This window comes from Carcharodon carcharias, chromosome 2 (genome assembly GCF_017639515.1).
Source record: "Carcharodon carcharias isolate sCarCar2 chromosome 2, sCarCar2.pri, whole genome shotgun sequence".
NCBI lineage: Eukaryota > Metazoa > Chordata > Chondrichthyes > Lamniformes > Lamnidae > Carcharodon > Carcharodon carcharias.
Window position 1 is genome coordinate 54,496,760 of NC_054468.1, and position 18,447 is coordinate 54,515,206.

Sequence of the window (18,447 nt, forward strand, 5' to 3'; positions counted from 1 at the left end):
AGTCACCTCTAATAACAGACTGAAGCTAGTGGAAAGGTCACCAATAAGTTTATGGCGAACCTTCACAAAAAACACTAGGTAAGGCTTGAACTGGAATACTATTTCCAACTGTGGGAACTACACTTTAGGAAGGATGTGAAAGCATTAGAGAGTGGGTATGAAAAGATTTACAATGGTACAACTTGTATTTATATAGCACCTTTAACGTAATGAAATGTCCCAAGGTGCCTCAGAGGAGTTTTTTTTCCTGGACATCACTGGCTAGGCCAGCATTTGTTGCCCAACCCTAATTGCTCGAGAAGATGGGCTGCCTTCTTAACCACCATAGTCCATGTGGTGTAGGTAAACTCTCAGTGCTGTTAGGAAGGGAGTTCCAGGATTTTTACCCAGTGACAGTGAAGGAACGGCGATATATTTCCAAGTCAGGATAGTGAGTGGCTTGGAGGGGAACTTATAAGGTGGTGAAGTTCCCATGCATCTCTGCCTTTGTCCTTCTAGATGGTCGCGGTCATAGGTTTGGAAGGTGCTGTCTAAGGAGCTTTGGCGAGTTCCTGCAGAGCATTTTACACACTGCTGCCACTGTACCTCAGTGGTGGAGGGAGTGAATGATTGTGGATGGGGTGCCAATCAAGCAGGCAGCTTTGTCCTGGATAGTTTTAGGCTTCCTGAGTGTTGTTGGAGCTGCAATCATTTAGGCAAGTGGAAGGTATCAGATCACACTCCTGACTCATGCCTTGTGCACAGGCTTTGATGAGTCAGGAGGTGAGTTACTTGACCTGCTCTTGTAGTCACAGTATATAAATGGCTAGTCCAGTTCAGTTTCTGGTCAACGGTAATGCCCAGGTTGTTGATAGTGAGGAATTCAGCAATGGTAATGCCATTGAATGTCAAGGGGTTTTGTTCTCTCTTTTTGGAGATGGCCATTGCCTGGCATTTGTGTGGGGCAAATGTTACTTGCCACTTGTCAGCCCAAGCCTGTATATCGTTCAGGTCGTGCTGCATTTGGACATGGATTGTTTAAGCGTCTGTGGAGTCAAGATTGGTGAGCCTTGCTCCATCAGCAAACATTCCCACTTCTGACCTTATGGTGGAGATGAGGCCATTGATGAAGCAGCTGAAGATGGTTGGGCTGAAGACACTATCCTGAAGAACTCCTGCAGTGATGTCCTGAAACTGAAGTGAACTCCAACAACCATCTTCCTTTGTGCTAGTATGACTCCAACCAGTGAAGGGGATTTTCCCCCTTGTCTATTGACTCAAGTTTTGCTAGGGTTCCTTGATGCCATATTCAGTCAAATCCTGCCTTGATGTCAAGAGCAGTCAATTTCACCTCACCTCTGGAGGTTAGCTCTTTAGTCCATGCTCAGTCCAAGACTGCAAAGAGGTCAGGAGCCAAGTGATCCTAGCAGAACCCAAACTGAGCAGGCTATTATTAAGCAAGTACTGCTTGACAGTACTGTTGTGACCCCTTCCAACACTTTACTGATGACTGATGGAGCTGTAATTAGCCATTGGATTTGTTCTGCTTTTTGTGGACAGGGCATACCTGGGCGGTTTTCCACATTGCTGGGTAGATGCCAGTATTGTAGCTGTACTGGAACAGCTTGGCTAGGGGCGCAGCAAGTTCTGGAGCACAAGTCTTCATTACTACTGTCTGAACAATGCCAGTGCCCATAGCCTTTGCAGAATCTAGCGCCTTCAGCCATTTCTTTATATCGTGTGGAGTGAATCGAATTGGCTGAAAATTGGCATCTACAACATCTGGCGGTGGTTATAGAACAAAGTATGACACCAAGACACAGAAGATGATAATAGGTGGGGTGATCAAAAACTTGGTCAAAGAGGTAGGTTTTAAGAAATGTCTTAAAAAGAAGAACAAGGTAGAGGGGCCTAGGGAGGGAATTCCAGAGCTTAGAGACGCGGCAACTGAAGACACAGGCGCCAATGGTGCAGCAATTAAAATTGCTGATGCACAAGAGACCTGATTTAGAGGAGCACATATCTGGGAGGATTGTGGGGCTCAAGATTATTACAGAGATAGGGAGGAGCAAAGCCACTGAAGGATTTGAAAATAAGGATGAGAATTTTTTAAAATTGGGGCGTTGCAGGGCTTGGAGCCAATGTAGGTCAGTGAGCACAGGGAGCTTGCTGAGCATTGGGACACAGGCAACAGAGTTTTGGATGACCTCAAGTTTACAGAAGGTTACCAGCTAGTGATGTATTGGAATAGTTAAGTGTAGAGGTAACAAAGGCATGGCTCAGAGTTTCAGCAGATGAGCTCAGACAAGGGCAAAGTCGAGTGATGTTACGGAGGTGGAAATAGGCGGTCTTAGTGATGGTGCAAATATGAAGTTGGAAACTCATCTCAGGATCAACTGTGACACCAAGGTTGCAAACAGATTGGCCTAATATCAGACTGTTGCCAGTGAGAGAGATGGAATTGGTAGTTTAGGAAGAGGTTAGAGTGGGGACCAAAGCAATGACTTCAATCTTCCCAATATTTTAACTGGAGGAAATTTCTGCTTATGTTTGATGTTGGTCAGTACTAGATGTTGGATTAGCTGCAACCGTGGAGAAGTCAAGAGAGGGTGGTGAAATAGAGCTGAGTGTTGACAGCGTACATGTGAAAACTTGCTGTGTCTGTGGATGACGTTGCCAGGGGGGCAGCATGTAGCTAATAGGAGGGGGCTAAGGATAGATATTTGGGGGACACCAGAGGTAACGGTACAGGAGTAAGAAGAGAAGCCAATGCAAGCTCTTCTCTGGCTACAGTTAGAGATAGATAAGAATGGAACCAAGTGAGAGCAGTCCCACCCAGCTGTGTGACACTCGAGTGACATTGGAGGAAGACAGTGTGCTCTACCTGGTCAAAGCTGCAGACAGGTAGAGATGGAGGAGGGGACAAAGTTTACCTTCATCACAATCACATAGGATGTCATTTGTGACATAAGAACTTTCAGTGCTGTGGCAGGGGTGGAAACCTGATTGAAGGGATTCAGACATGGAGTTCTGGGAAAGATGTGGGAGGTGGAAGCACACTCAAGGACTTTGGAAAGGAAAGGGAGGTTGGAAATGAGAGAGATCAAGGGTTGATTTTGAGAGGACAGGGGTGGTGGCAGGTTTAAAGGTCCCAGGGATGAGGGACTTCAGTCACATGAACAGATTGAAGAAGCTAGGGTTGTTCTCCTTCAATAAAGAGGTTGAAAGTGTTCCAAATCACGAGGAGCCTAGACAGAGGTGATGGGAGAAGCTTTTCCTATTGGCAGAAGGATTGAGAACCTGAGGGCACCAATGGCAAAAGAACCAATGGCAACATGAGGAAAAGCTTTTTTTTAAAAGCAGTTAAGAGTCTTTTTTTTCCTGAGACGTGGGCATTGTTGGAAAGCCAGCATTTGTTGCCCCATCCTTAATTGCCCTTGAGGTGGTGTTGATCACTTTCTTAAGCTGCTGCAGTCCATCTAATGCGGGTACACCCACAGTGATGTTAGGGACAGAGTTCCAGGATTTTGATCCAGCAGCACTGAAGGAACAGTGATACATTTCCAAGTCAGGATGATATGTGGCTTGGTGGGAAACTTGTTTCATGGTGTTCTCATGTTTCTGCTGCCCTTGTCCTTTTAAATGGTAGAGGTCATAGGTTTGAAAGGTGCTGTCTAAGGAAGTTTGGTGAGTTGATGCAATGCATTTTGAATGCTGCCACTGTAACGCCGGCAGTGGGGAAAGTGAATGTTTACAGTGGTGGATGGGATGCCGATCAAGCCCATTGTTTGTCCTGGATGATGACGAGCTTCGAGTGTTATCGGAGCCACGCTCATCCCAACAAGTGGAGAGAATTCTATCACACCCCTGGCTTGTGCTCTGTAGATGGTGGGCACACTTTGGGGAGACAGGAGACGAGTTACTACTGAATTCCCAGCCCCAGACCTGCTCTTGAAGCCACAATATCTATATGGTTAGTCCAGTTCATTTTCTGGTCAATAATAAGTCCCATGAAGTTGATAAGAAGCATTTTCAGCAATCGTAATACCATCCAATGATTAGGATCTGGAATGCAACACCTGAGAGTATGGTGGAAGCAGATTCAATTGTGGTTTTCAAAAGGAAATTGAATAATTATCAAGGGCAGTAGATGCATGGGAACACCACCACCTGCAAGTCCCCCTCCAAGCCACACACCATCCCGACTTGAAAATATATTGTTGTTCCTTCACTATCACAGGGTCAAAATCCTGGAACTCCCTTCCTAACAGCATTGCAAGTGTACCTAAACCACATGGACGGCAGCAGTTCAAGGCACCAGCTCACCACCACCTTCTTAAGGGCAATAAGAGATGGGCAATAAATGCTGGCCAGCAATGCCCACATCCCAATAAAGAATAAAAGAGTAAAAAATCTGAAGAGAAAAAATTGGCAGAGCTACAGGGAAAACAGCAAGGGAGAGGGACTTGCTGTGTTACTCTTGCAGAAGAGCCTGCCGCACGGGCACCTCAAGCCAAATGTCCACCTTCTGTGCAGTAACCATTCTATGATTCTATTTTATAGTTTTCTGGGGAGACACGAAACAGGGGAGAACTCCAACATATCCATGTTCAATGTTGTGTCCATTATTTAGGATCTGCTCCAAAAGACTTGAGAAAACACCTGCCAAGCTCTCAGAAAATCGTGAGGATAAAATCCTATATGATTTGCTGTAACTCAATTTATCTAGAAAAAACAATTACAAGGTACACAAATACAAGGTTATCAATTTAAGCAGTGCATAGAACTGAGTGAACAATTGGCCTGACGAAATCCTGGATCAGCGTACACCGTCTTAACACCACAGACATTCTCTAACCTCAACAAAGGCACTTACGATATTTGTGCACATCTGTAACTTCCAGTTGAAAGTTTTAAGCTAGCAGCGGAACATCGGAACTCAACTAAACCCCCTATCCCAATTGCGTCTAACGTCAGCATAGGTCAGTATCACAGAAGTGAAGCCTGCCTAGTGAACAGCTATACTTCAGTCTGTTTGTGCATATATCAGTTCGCTGCACAAGATTTAGATCAGCCAACAGCTAAAACCTGTGGCTGTGTCGGCAAAAAATGTTGAGGGTATGGGGCGGGGGTTGCGAATGCTCCGTAACCGCTTTCGAACACGGAAACTGGATTCTTACTGAAACACCCTCGTTACCTTCCACATCTTCCGATGCGGCCAGCAAGTGCTCCTTGGAGGAGTCGGCGAGTCTGGAGTCGAAACCGGACGAGTCCACCAGGAGACTCCCGGCGCTGGCGGCCGTTGAACTCCTCTCAGCCATTGTCAGCCCTGCTGTGAGCAGCGACTCCACGGCCGGACAGGTTAGCTGAACAACGGCTCCCTCTCTAAAATTAGAGCTGCCTCCAGCACACGGCGCGGCTCAAAACCCCGGTTTAAATTTGGCGCTTTCTTATCTTTAAACGACTTTGGAACCTCAGCTCCCAGCGTCGCCAACGAAAAATTCAAACTTCCAGACACACTCTTAAACGCTTGTCTGATTGGTCCACACATAACCGATTGAAAGGCGTGAACGGCTTTTTCTGATTGGTTGTTCTCGGAGCAGTTAAGGTTCTCTGACTTGTAATTGGTTCGGAGGACATCTATGCCATGGCTGATTGGTCACCGAACGGCCGTCCGCCATTGGAACATGATCTTTGCTCGAGTTTCTGTGACAAAAGCCAAATGTTGTAAATACTGGAAATCTGAAACCATAGTGGGAAATCAAATGATTGCTTTAAATATAAATATATTGTAAATGTAGAGAGGCACCTCGGAGTATCATATACTGTATTGAAAGAAACTGATTTGTTTTGTATGTGTTACAATCCGTAGAGACCGTTAATTTTTAAAAAGTAAATTCGGCCTTCCAGTTAATAGCTGAAAGGTGGCATGACAACATTTCACTTTTTAAGACTTTTAATAAACAAACTAAAATGACACTTTTGTAGGCAGCTTAAATTCTGAACTACAGAACTGAGCTCTCCCTTTTAATTTTAACGTAACTGAAAACATTTCACAGTTATACTTTACACTGTGCTTTGATTAGACATTCAACTTTCCCAGGCCCAGTCCAAAGTGATTTTTACCTCCCGAGTGTTCACCTCTGTTCTTTCCATTTGCAGCCTGGTAACTTTTACCCCAAAACTGTCTTTCACAATGAGAGTTTATCCTGGAGATTCCTCCCTTTAGCTAATTAGGTAAATCTTCCAGTCTCATTTAAAGAATCACGAATTTGCTCTTTTCAATCCATGCACCAACTCCCACCTGCATAAAGGCTTTTGGCCTCTTGCTGCTCTCTCTTTCTTCTGGATGCTAGCAGAATAGTTACATCTCTGAGCTTTCAGACATGCCTTAGAAAGCCTCCCCTTTCAAAGCCCACCTCCACGGCAATAAGACCATAAGACATAGGAGCAGAAATTAGGCCATTCGGCCCATCGGGTCTGCTCCGCCATTCAATCATGGCTGATAAGTTTCTCAACCCAGTTCTCCCGCCTTCTCCCCGTAACCTTTGATCGCCTTACCAATCACGAACCTATCTATCTCGGTCTTAAATACACTCAATGACCTGGCCTCCACAGCCATCTGTGACAATGAATTCCATAGATTCACCATTCTCTGGCTAAAGAAGTTTCTCCTCATCTCTGTTCTAAAAGTCTTCCCTTTACTCTGAGGCTGTGCCCTCGGGTCCTAGTCTCTCCTACCAATGGAAACATCTTCCCCATGTCAACTCTATCCAGGCCTTTCAGTATTCTGTAAATTTCAATCAGATCCCCCCCCTCATCCTTCTAAACTCCATTGAGTATAGACCCAGAGTCCTCAAACATTCCTCATATGTTAAGCCTTTCATTCCTGGGATCATTCTCGTAAACCTCCTCTGGACCCTCTCCAGGGCCAGAACATCCTTCCTGAGATACGGGGCCCAAAATTGCTCACAATATTCTAAATGCTCTCTGACCAGAGCCTTATAAAGCCTCAGCAGCACATCCCTGCTTTTATATTCTAGTCCTCTCGAAATAAATGCCAACATTGCATTTGCCTTCCTAACTACCGCGTCAACCTGCAAGTTAATCTTAAGAGAATCCTGGACTAGGACTCCCAAGTCCCTTTGCACTCCAGATTTCTGAATTCTCTGCCCATTTAGAAAATAGTCTATGCCTCTATTCTTCCTACCAAAGTGCATGACCTCACACTTCCCCATGTTGTATTCCATCTGCCACTTCTTTGCCCATTCTCCTAACCTGTCCAAATCCTTCTGCAGCCTCCCTGCCTCCTCAATACTACCTGTCCCTCCATCTATCTTTGTATCATCTGCAAACTTAGCCAGGATGCCCTCAGTTCCTTCATCTAGATCATTAATGTACAAAGTGAAAAGTTGTGGTCCCAACACTGAACCCTGCGGAACTCCACTAGTCACTGGCCACTATCCTGAGAAGGACCCCCTAATCCCCACTCTCTGTCTCCTGCCAGACAGCCAATCTTCTATCCATGCTAGTAACTTGCCTCTAACACCATGGGCTCTTATCTTACTGAGCAGCCTCCTGTGCAGCACCTTGTCAAAGGCCTTCTGGAAGTCCAATTAGATAACATCCATTGGGTCTCCTTTGTCTAACCTACTCATTACCTCCTCAAAGAATTCTAACAGATTTGTCAGGCATGATCTCCCCTTGTTGAAACCATGCTGACTTTGCCCGAGTTTACCATGCACTTCCAAGTATTCTGAAATCTCATCCTTAATAATGGACTCTCAAATCTCACCAACGACCGAGGTCAGGCTAATCAGCCTGTAATTTCCCATCTTTTGCCTCACTCCCTTCTTAAACAGGAGGGTTACATTAGCGATTTTCCAGTCCTCTGGGACCTTCCCTGACTCCAGTGATTCCTGAAAGATCGCCACTAACGCCTCCACTATTTCTTCAGCTATCTCCTTCAGAACTTTGGGGTGTAATCCATCTGGTCCAGGTGATTTATCCACCTTCAGACCTTTCAGTTTTCCTAGCACCTTTTCCTTTGTAATGGCCACCATACTCACCTCTGCCCCCTGACTCTCTTGAACTTTGGGGATGTCACTCATGTCTTCCACTGTGAAGACTGACGCAAAGTACCTATTCCATTTCTTTGTTCCCCACTGCTACTTCTCCTGCATCATTTTCCAGTGGCCCAATGTCCACTTTTGCCTCTCTCTTACCCTTTATCTATCTAAAAAAACTCTTGCAATCTTATTTTATATTACTGACTAGTTTACCCTCATATTTAATCTTCCCCCACTTTATTTCTTTTTTAGTTGTCCTCTGTTGGTCTTTGTAGGCTTCCCAATCCCCTGGTTTCCCACTGCTCTTAGCCGCATTGTATGCTTTCTCTTTAGCTTTTATGCTGTCCCTGACTTCCTTTGTCAGCCATGGTTGCCTCATCCTCCCTTTAGTATGCTTCTTCTTCCTAGGGATGAATTTTTGCTGTGTCTCCCAAATTACTCCCAGAAACTCCTGCCATTGCTGTTCCACTGTCTTTCCTGATATGCTAATCACCCAGTCAGTTCTGGCCAGCTCCTCCCTCATGCCTTTGTAGTTGCCAATGAAAATCATATGGTCTAGTATCCAGGTAGAACTGCTGATCAGCTATCCTTTAGTGCCCAACTCTCCTTTATCTTGGAACTAAATGGACAATTTAAAGCATAACTGTTTGCAACCTAAAATTCTCAACATCTTCTCAGCAACTTGGAGACTAGCAGTCTGACCACTGTATGCACAGATGCTGCTGCCATTTGTCTTCAAGTAAAAACACCTTGTACCTTTTGCCAGCAAAACAATCTGGGCCTCACTTTAATCTTTAACAGCCATGTGAGCCAGATCTGCTGTCAGGCAGACTTCAGAATAAGTCACATACTCCCTTCATTTTGCCCCAAATTTAAAAACACAGCATCAAAACATAACCAACTCATAAACCTCATATTCATAACACACTTTATGTAATGACAAATTTGAACTGTTTTTAAATGTACTTTTATAAATTTTATGAATGAAGTATATTATTGTGAAAAGTAAAGGTGGGAAATCAATGTTGGAATACTCAGCAGCTGGGCTGTATTCTTGACATGTAATGTATATTGTAAATATAACCCAGAATGATTGAATGGTTACAGCCCAGAGAAGGCCACTTCTGTGGAGTGGAGTGAATTGGCCGAAGACTGGCATCTGTGATGCTGTGGACCTCCGGTCTGTGCTGGTCTTCTGAAGAAGGTATGCATGGTGCAAAAGCCTTATCTTTTGCACCAGGCATAGCTAAAAACGAGGTGTCAACCTGTTGAAGCTATAGCACAGGACTACTTTCATGCCAAACAGCATTAGCAGCAAGTGATCGACAGAGCTAAACAACCTCACAACCGGATCAGATCTAAGCTCTGCAGTCCTGTCACATTCAGTTGTGAATGGTGGTGGACAATTAAACAACTCACTGGAGGAGGAGACTCCACAAATATTCCCATCCTCAATGTTGGGGGAGCCCAGCACATCAGTGCAAAAGATAAGGGTGAAGCACTTGCTGCAATTGTTAATGACAAGTGCCGAGTGGGTGATCCATCTCAGCCTCCTCCGGAGGTCCCCAGCATCGCAGATGCCAGTTTTCAGCCAATTCAATTCACTCCATGTGATATCAAGAAACAACAGAAGGCACTGGATACTGAAAAGGTATGGGCACTGACAATATTCTGGCAATAGTAATGAAGACTTGTGCTCCAGAACTTGCTGCGCCCCTAGCCAGGCTGTTCCACTACAGCTACAACACTGGCATCTACCCGGCTATGTGGAAAATTGCCCAGGTATGTCCTGTCCACAAAAAGAAGGACAAATCCAATCCGGCCAAATACCGCTCCATCAGTCTACTCTTGATCATCAGGAAAGTAATGAAAGGGGTCATCAACAGTGCTATCAAGCGTCATTTGCTTAGCAATAACCTGCTCACTGTCACTCAGTTTGGGTTTCACTAGAGCCATTCAGCTTCTGACCTCATTACAGCCTTGGTTCAAACATGGACAAAAGAGCTGAACTCCCAAGATGAAGTGAGAGTGACTGCCCTTGATATCAAGGCCGCATTTGATGGAGTGTGGCATCAAGGAGCCCTAGCAAAATTGGAGTCAATGGTAATCAGGGGGAAAACTCTCTGCTGGTCAGAGTCATACCTAACATAAAGGAAGATGTTTGTGGTTGTTTGAGGTCAGTCATCTCAGCTGCAGGACATCACTGCAGGAGTTCTTCAGAGTAATGACCTCGACCCAACCATCTTCAGCTGCTTCATAAATGATCTTCACACCATCATAAGAAGTGGGGATGTTCAGTGATGATTACACACTGTTCAACACCATTCACAACTCCTCAGATACTGAAGCAGTCTATGTCCACATGCAACAAGACCTGGGCATTATCCAGGCTTGGGCTGACAAGTGGCATATAGCATTCGCACCACACAAGCATCAGGCAATGACCATCTCTAACGAGAGAATCCAACCCTTGCCCCTTAATGTTCAATGGCATTACCATCACTGAATTCCACACTATCAACTTCCTGGGGGTTACCATTGACCAGAAACTGAACTGGACTAGACATATAAATACTGTGGCTACAAGAGCAGGTCAGAGGCTAGGAATCATGTGACAAGTAACTCACCTCCTGACACCCCAAAGCCTGTCCACCATTTACGAAGCATAAGTCAGGAGTGTGATGGAATACTCCTCACTTGCCTGGATGAGTGCAGCTCCTACAACACTCAAGAAACTTGACACCATCCAGCTCAAAGCAGCCTGCTTGATTGACACCACATCAACAAACATTCACTCCCTCCACCACCGATGCACAGTAGCAGCAATGTGTACCATCTACAAGCTGCACTGCAGGAATTCACCAAGGCTCCTTCGACAACACCTTCCAAACCCACGAGCACCACTATCTAGAAGGATAAGGGCAGCAGATAGATCAGAACACCATCACCTGGAAGTTCCCCTCCAAGTCACTCACCATCCTGACTTGGAAATATATCGCCGTTCCTTCACTGTCACTGGGTCAAAATTCTGGAACTTCCTTCCTAACAGCACTGTGGATGTACCTACACCACAGGGACTGCAGTTTTCAAGAAAGCAGCTCACCACCACCTTCTAAAGGGCAACTGGGGATGGGCAATAAATGCTGGCCCAGCCAGTGAAGCCCACATCCCGTGAATGAACTTTTAAAAATTCACCTCATGCCTCTCCCCTTCCTTTTCCTCACAGCTGTGAAAAAAATTCATTTTCAGGTAATGATCCTACTCCCTTTTGAAAGGCTTGATTAACCCTGCCACCAGCGTACTTTCAGGCAATGCATTCCAGATCCTAACCACTTGCTACATGAAAAGTTTTTCTTCAAGTTTTTCCTCTTTTGCTAAATACCTTAAATCTGTGCTCTCTTGTGTTTTTGATCCTTCCACCAATGGGAATAATTTCTTCCTATCCAATCTGTACAGACCCTCATGATATTGAATACCTCTATCATATCTCGTCTCAACTTTCTCTTCTCTAAGGAGAACAGTACCAACTTATTCAACGTCTATATAACTGAAGTTCCTTATTCCTGGGACCAATATCATGAATCTTTTTGAACCCTCTCTAATGTCTTCATAACCTTCCTAAAGAACTGGACATAATACTTCACTGGCCAGAACTGGACATAATATTTCACTTGAGGCTAACCCAATGTTTTATACAGGTTTAACATGACTTTCTCACTTTACTCTATGTCCCTATCGATAAAGCCCAGGAAGCTGTATGTTTTATGAACCACTTTCTCAACCTGTCTTGCCACCTTGAATGATTTATGCACATATACACCCAGATCCCTCTGCTCCTGTAACCCCCCTTTAGAATTGTGCCCTTTATTTTATATTGCTTCTCTTTGTTTTTCTTACTAAAATGAATGACTTCACAATTCTCTGCATTACATTTTACCTGCCACTTATCTGCCCATTCTATCAATCAGAACTTCAGTTATATAGACATTGAATAAGTTGGTACTGTTCTATGTCCTTTTGAAGTTCGACACTATCCTCCTCATTGTTCACAGTACTTTCAAGTTTCATATCATGTGCAAATTTTGAAACTGTGTCTTATACACCAAGGTCTAGGTCATCAGGAAGAGTGGATGTCCTAATACTGATCCCTGAGGAATTCCACAATAAACCTGCAGTCCGAAAAACAACCGTTCACCCTAGTCTTTGTTTCCTGTTACTTGGGAAATTTGATATCCACATTGTGACTGTTCCTTAGTCCATGGGGGCTCTGGTTTTGCTCACAAGTCTGTTGTGCACCAGTTTATCAAATGCCTTTTGGAAGTCCAGGTACACCACATCCACAGCATTACGCTCATCAACCCTCTCTATTACCTCATCAAAAAACTCAAGCAAGTTAGTTAAGCACAATTTTCCCTTAACAAATCCACGCTGGCTTTCCTTAATTAACCCGCATTTGCTCAAGTGACTATTCATTTTGTCAGAATTACTGTTTTAAAAGCTTCCCCACCATTGAACTGACTGACTGATTGAGTTGCTCGGCTTACCTTTACACCCTTCTTTGAACAAATGCCATGAAGCTATTAATGTCTATAATGTTATTGGAAATTATTTTTTTTCAAACAGAGATTTAGTCTGTGGGTGTGTCTTAATTGGATTAAAGCCAGTTGTTGTTGCCTTAATGAAGATAGGTTGGGAATTTGTTACAAGTTATGATAGTAGTAATTTGTAGCCATGTGTATATGTTTAACTTGTGTAAATTAATAAATAACTCATGTAGTTTGATATAAAAACCTCTCGAGAATGGTGGCCTTTTTCCTGAATTTATAGCTGCACTATACCACTTAAAAATATAGTTTCTGACAGTTGTTTAAAGTTTCCCTCTGAGATTTTAAATAACGGCTTTTACATAGAAATATTGAACATAGAAAACAGGAGTAGGATTAGGCCATTCGGCCCTCCGGGTCTGCTCCGCCATTCATTATGATCATGGCTGATCATCCAATTCAATAGCCTGCTCCCGCTTTCTCCCCATATCCTTTGATCCCTTTTGTCCCAAGAGATGTTTCTAACTCCTTCTTGAAAACATACAGGACAGAATTTTGCCCTTGATGGGTGGGCGGGCCTGGCCAGCTCGGCAGCAGGCAGGCAGCCGATCGCCGCCACCGAAGTGGGTCCCGCCGCCATTTTGAGTGGGAGGGCCAATTAAGGCCCACTCAGTGGGCTGCCCAACAGGAAGCGCTATGCACTTCCCGTGCGGGGAAGGGAGGGATTCCCCAACTGTCAAAGTACGCTCTTTTGCGATCGGTGAAAGCTTTATAAACATCAAAAATAGAAAAATAAAAAAATTATTAAAATGTCCCCCTCATATGACAATGTCACACGAAATGGGACATGTTAATAAATATGACTAAAACTTTATTAAACATTTTAAAAACGGACATGAAACCTCATCCCGCCAGTGGATGAGATTTCATGTATTATCAGAAGCCCACCAGCCTTAAGGTTGGACAGGCAGGGCCTTTAATTAGGTTAACTACCCTGTCAATGGCCTCAATTGGCCATTGACAGGTCGGCAGGCGGACAGCTGATCGTGCTGTCCCCCCGCCATCCTGAATATTTAAATGGGGCAGGATGACGTCGGGGTTCCCCCGACGTCATCCCACATCATTTTCGCATTGGCAAGCGGGCCCCGCCCCCAACTCACCAACGGAAAAATTCTGGCCACAATGTTTTGGTCTCAATTACTTTCTGTGGTAGTGAATTCCACAGGCTCACCACTCTCTGGGTGAAGAAATTTCTCCTCATCTCAGTCCTAAATGGTCTGCCCCCTGTGACCCCTGGTTCTAGACTCCCCCACCATTGGGAACATCCTTCCTGCATCTCCCCTGTCTAGACCTGTTAGAATTTTATAGGTTTCGATGAGATCCCCCCTCATTTTTCTGAACTCCAGCGAACATAATCCTAACCGACTCAATATCTCCTCAAACGTCAGACCATCCCAGGAATCAGTCTGGTAAACCTTCGCTGCACTCCCTCTATAGCAAGAACATCCTTCCTCAGATAAGGAGACCAAAACTGAACACAATATTCCAAATGTGGTCTCACCAAGGCCCTGTATAATTACAGCAAGACATCCCTGCTCCTGTACTCGAATCCTCTCCTTATGAAGGCCAACATGCCATTTGCCTTCTTTACCACCTGCTGCACCTACATGCTTACCTTCAATGACTGGTGTACAAGGGGACCCAGGTCTCATTGCACATTCCCGTCTCTCAATTTATAGCCATTCAGATAATAATCTGCCTTCCTGTTTTTGCTACTGAAGTGGATAACCTCACATTTAACCACATTATATTGCATCTGCTATGCATTGTCCTGATCACCCCGAAGCATCTCTGCATCCTCCTCACAGCTCACCCTCCCACCCAGCTTTGTGTCGTCTACAAATTTGGAGATATTACATTTAGCTCCCTCATCTAAATCATTAATATATATTGTGAATAACTGGGGTCCCAGCACCAATCCCTGCAGTACCCCACTAGTCACTGCCTGCCATTCGGAAAAAGACCCGTTTATTCCTACTCTTTGTTTCCTCTCTGCCAACGAGTTATCTATCCTTCTCAATACACCACCCCCTATTCCGTGTGCTTTAATTTTACAAGCTAATCTCTTATCTGGGACTTTGTCGAAAGCTTTCTGAAAGTCCAAATAACATCTACTGGCTCCCCCTCATCAACTCTTGGTATCAGATTATCCTCCAGACTTGGGCCCAATGTAGTAGGTATCAGTCCTCTGCCCACTTGTGTTCTTTATTTATGAGAAAACACTCCAAAGCCAAGACAAAGACTAAGGCCAGGGAACAGCATCAGAAAACCACCACAGATGCCTAGATAATGTGATGAATGGAGATACCAATGGCAAATTCTGGTGAAGATGAAATATATTGAATTATGGTGCACAGATGGCATTTAGTTCCTATTTTGAAGTGTGGCTACTTCACATGGGTGGTTTCCATTATGATTGAGGACTTAGGAATTGCTATGGAACAAAAATGATGAAGTGCACATAGATGTAAGGTTTGTAACATACAGGCTAGAGTCTTGCAGTCAGTGGCAAAGCAGAGGTATTTTTCCTTCCATCAAGTGCTTCTTTTGGCATCAGCGGAACTGAGGAGCCTAGGGAGGGGTTGTGTGGAGCAAAGTCTGGGGTATTGGGGGTGGAGGAAGTCAGGGAGGGGGCAGAAAAGAACCAGGGGAGGTGAGGAACTAGGGATACCATGGGGACCGGAGCCAGGGGGTTGCTGGGGGTGTGGCAGGGATCCAAAAGTTTGGAGGGACAGGAGCTGAGGTTACTACGTGGATTTCATGAGCAGAATTTACTGTCACATTTTAAAATAGTTGTAAATGTTATCACACTTGAACATTTTTTGTGCTGTTCTAGTTTTTTGCCCTTCAGATTGGGTAATGTGGATGAACTCATTGGAGTAATTGCCACTGGTGAGTAAAGGTGAGTAAATGGGGTATGTGGTGACATAGTAGTAATGTCAGTGGACTAGTAATCCAGAGACGCAGGCTAATGTTCTGGGGACATGGGTTCAAATTCCATCTCAAGAGCTGGTGGAATTTAAATTCAATTAATAAATCTGGAATATAAAATGGTGACCATGAAACTTTCATCATTGTTGTAAAAATCCATCTGGTTCACTAATGCCTCTTTAGGAAAGGAAATCTGCCATCCTTACCTGGTCTGGCCTACATGTGACTCCAGACCCACAGCAATGTGGTTGACTCTTAATTGCCCTCTGAATTGGCCCGGCAAGCCACTCAGTTCAAGGGCAAATAGGGATGGGGAACAAATGCTGGCCTTGTCAGCAACGCCCACTCCCATGATAGAAAAGAGTTTTAACATTCTTATTGATTTAAAGGGATGTGCACCTAAGCTGGTCTGCTAGGAGCAACCTAAAAAAATGAACATAAAATCTGGTGTTCCTACGTGACAGGTCTTGGTGGAACCATTAGCATCACAGGCGCATCAGTTTCCAGATTTGAACATAAGCGGGTCCCCGGAAGAGTGACATAACCCTCAGTAGTGGCAAGCTTCTCAGGGCTTGCCTCTATGGGAGTGCAAGGTCTTGGCTATTGGCTCAGATCTTTTGGTCAGCGTCAGAGAGGGAATGCCCAATAATGACTGTGATTTAATCTGCCCACTTACCATTTTACACTGGAGCCTTTGCATCTTTCGATACTGGCTCCAGCTGAGTTGGGAAGCAAATTGTCTGAGTAATTCCAGCAGAACCACATTCCATTTTTTGTCATGAACTGAAGACACGCCCTTAAGGTCTGTTTTCAGTTCATTGATTTTAAATTGTTTTAAACGGAGCTGTCAACCTCTGGAACTGTATGGCCTCACCCCACTGACAGTCCTAAACTCCCTCACCTCCCGACAACGTTCACTCCCCTCCTTCTGGACAACAGTGATCCCCCAGGATGTTGGTGGTGGAAGATTCAGTGATAATAATGCTGTTGAACGTCAAGAGATGATTGGATTCTATATTTTTGGAGATGTCATTGCCTGGCACTTTTGTGCAAAATTGTTGCTTCCAATTGAATGGTGTCCAGGTATTGCTGCTTGTAGGCACAGATTACTTCTGTATCTGAGGAGTTGCAAATGGTATTGAACACTGTGCGATCATCAGCAGACATCCCCACTTCTGGCTTTATGAGGGAGGGAAAGTCAGATGAAGCAGCTGAAGATAGTTGCAATGATGTCCTGGGTTGAGGTAACTGGCTTCCAACAACCATAGCCATTTTCCTTTCTGCTAGGTATGAGTCCAATCAGTGGAGAGTTTTCTCCGATTCCCACTGACTTCAATTTTGTTAAGGTTCCTTGATGCCACATTTGGTCAAATGCTGCCTTCATGTCAAGAGCAGTCACTCTCACCTCACCTCTGATATTCAGTGCCTTTGGCTATGTTTGAATCAAGGCTGTAATGAAGTCTGGAGCTTAGTGGCCCTGTTGGAACACAAACTAAGCATCAGTGAGCAGATTGTTGCCAACTAAGTGCTGCTTGATAGCACTGTCAATGACACCCTTCCATCGGTTTGCTTATGATTGAGAGTAGACTGACGGGGGAGGGGGGGTAATTGGCCAGATTGAATTTGTCCTGTTTTTTGTGGACAGGATATAACTGAGCAATTTTCCACATTGGCAGGTAGGTGCCTGTGTTGTAGATGTCCGGGACAGCTTGACTAAGGGCATGGTTAGTTCTGAAGCACAAGTCTTCAGTACTACACCAGGATGTTGTCAGACACAATAACCTTTGCTGTATCCAGTGCCTTCAGCCACTTCTTAATATCACACGGAGTGAAGCAAATTGGCTGAAGACTGGCATCTGTGATGACGGGGACTTCAAGAGAAGATTCTTAAGACTTCCCACAGCTGCTCCCCCCAAATTCATCTCATTAGCTGTTATTCTTCAGGACTTGTTTTCATCCCCAAACTCACCTACTCTTTCTTGCTCCCATAGCTTTCACAGAGTTTCTTTAATAGCAACACATTTTGTTCCCTTGAACAAGCTTCTCTGTGTACTATTTTAATTGCTTGTAGCTTTTATCTAAGTATTCCTAGCGATGTAAAAAAAATTACTCTGTTATACTTAATTTTAAAAAAAATCAAATCAGCACTGTGAATAAAGCAATATATATGCAAATAATTGATAGAACTTTGGCAAGGTAAAATATGCATCTTGTATTGTGTGGAGTCATAGAAAAGTCTTAAAATATGGGACCTGTGAGGTCATGCATCTTTACTTATCAATAATTTGTGCATGTTTACTGTTTGTTGTGTAATATGGGGAGAATTTTCAGCTCGTCGAGCCGTAAAATTATGCAGGGTGACATTGGGCCTGCATTACGACGTCACCACACGTCATTTAGATTTTCAGTTTGGCAGGCGCGCAGCTGACGCGGCTGTGTGCCTGCCGAACTGTCAAAGGCTTATTAAGGCTATTGAACTTTCAATTCAAATAATTAATGGAGCTGCACGTCCAACCTTGAGGTTGGCGGGCAGGCAAAGAGCCCAGGCGGCCTTCGTATTTTTCATGGAACCTCATCCATGGGCGGGATGAGATTTCATCAATGATTTTAAATTTTCACAAGAAGTTTCAATAGAATTAATGCACATGTCCCAGCTCATGTGACAGCTTCACATGAGGGGATGTCATAAAAAAATTTCTACCACTTTATTAAGCTTTTTACGCTTTAAACTTCTCTCCCTTAGGCTCTTCTGTGCATCAGGGAGATTTCTGCGCTCTTACGTGGAACAGCGCACTGCTGACTCAGGGACCCCCCCCGCCCGCACAGGGAGCGCTCAGCGCTTCTGGGTGCGCATCACGCTGGGC

At 44.4% G+C, this 18,447-nt stretch overlaps 1 protein-coding gene across 2 annotated transcripts in view; it reads right to left on the bottom strand.

The window, feature by feature from the left end:
- Positions 1-5,442, bottom strand: part of ect2 (epithelial cell transforming 2) — an 84,490-nt gene extending 79,048 nt beyond the window's left edge. For both annotated transcript variants that reach the window (XM_041182978.1, XM_041182977.1), the window contains exon 1: positions 5,177-5,442. In XM_041182978.1, coding sequence (XP_041038912.1) covers positions 5,177-5,300 — 124 coding nt within the window. In that variant the 5' untranslated portion in view covers positions 5,301-5,442. The remainder of the gene's footprint in view (positions 1-5,176) is intronic.
- Positions 5,443-18,447: the final 13,005 nt, after the last annotated feature.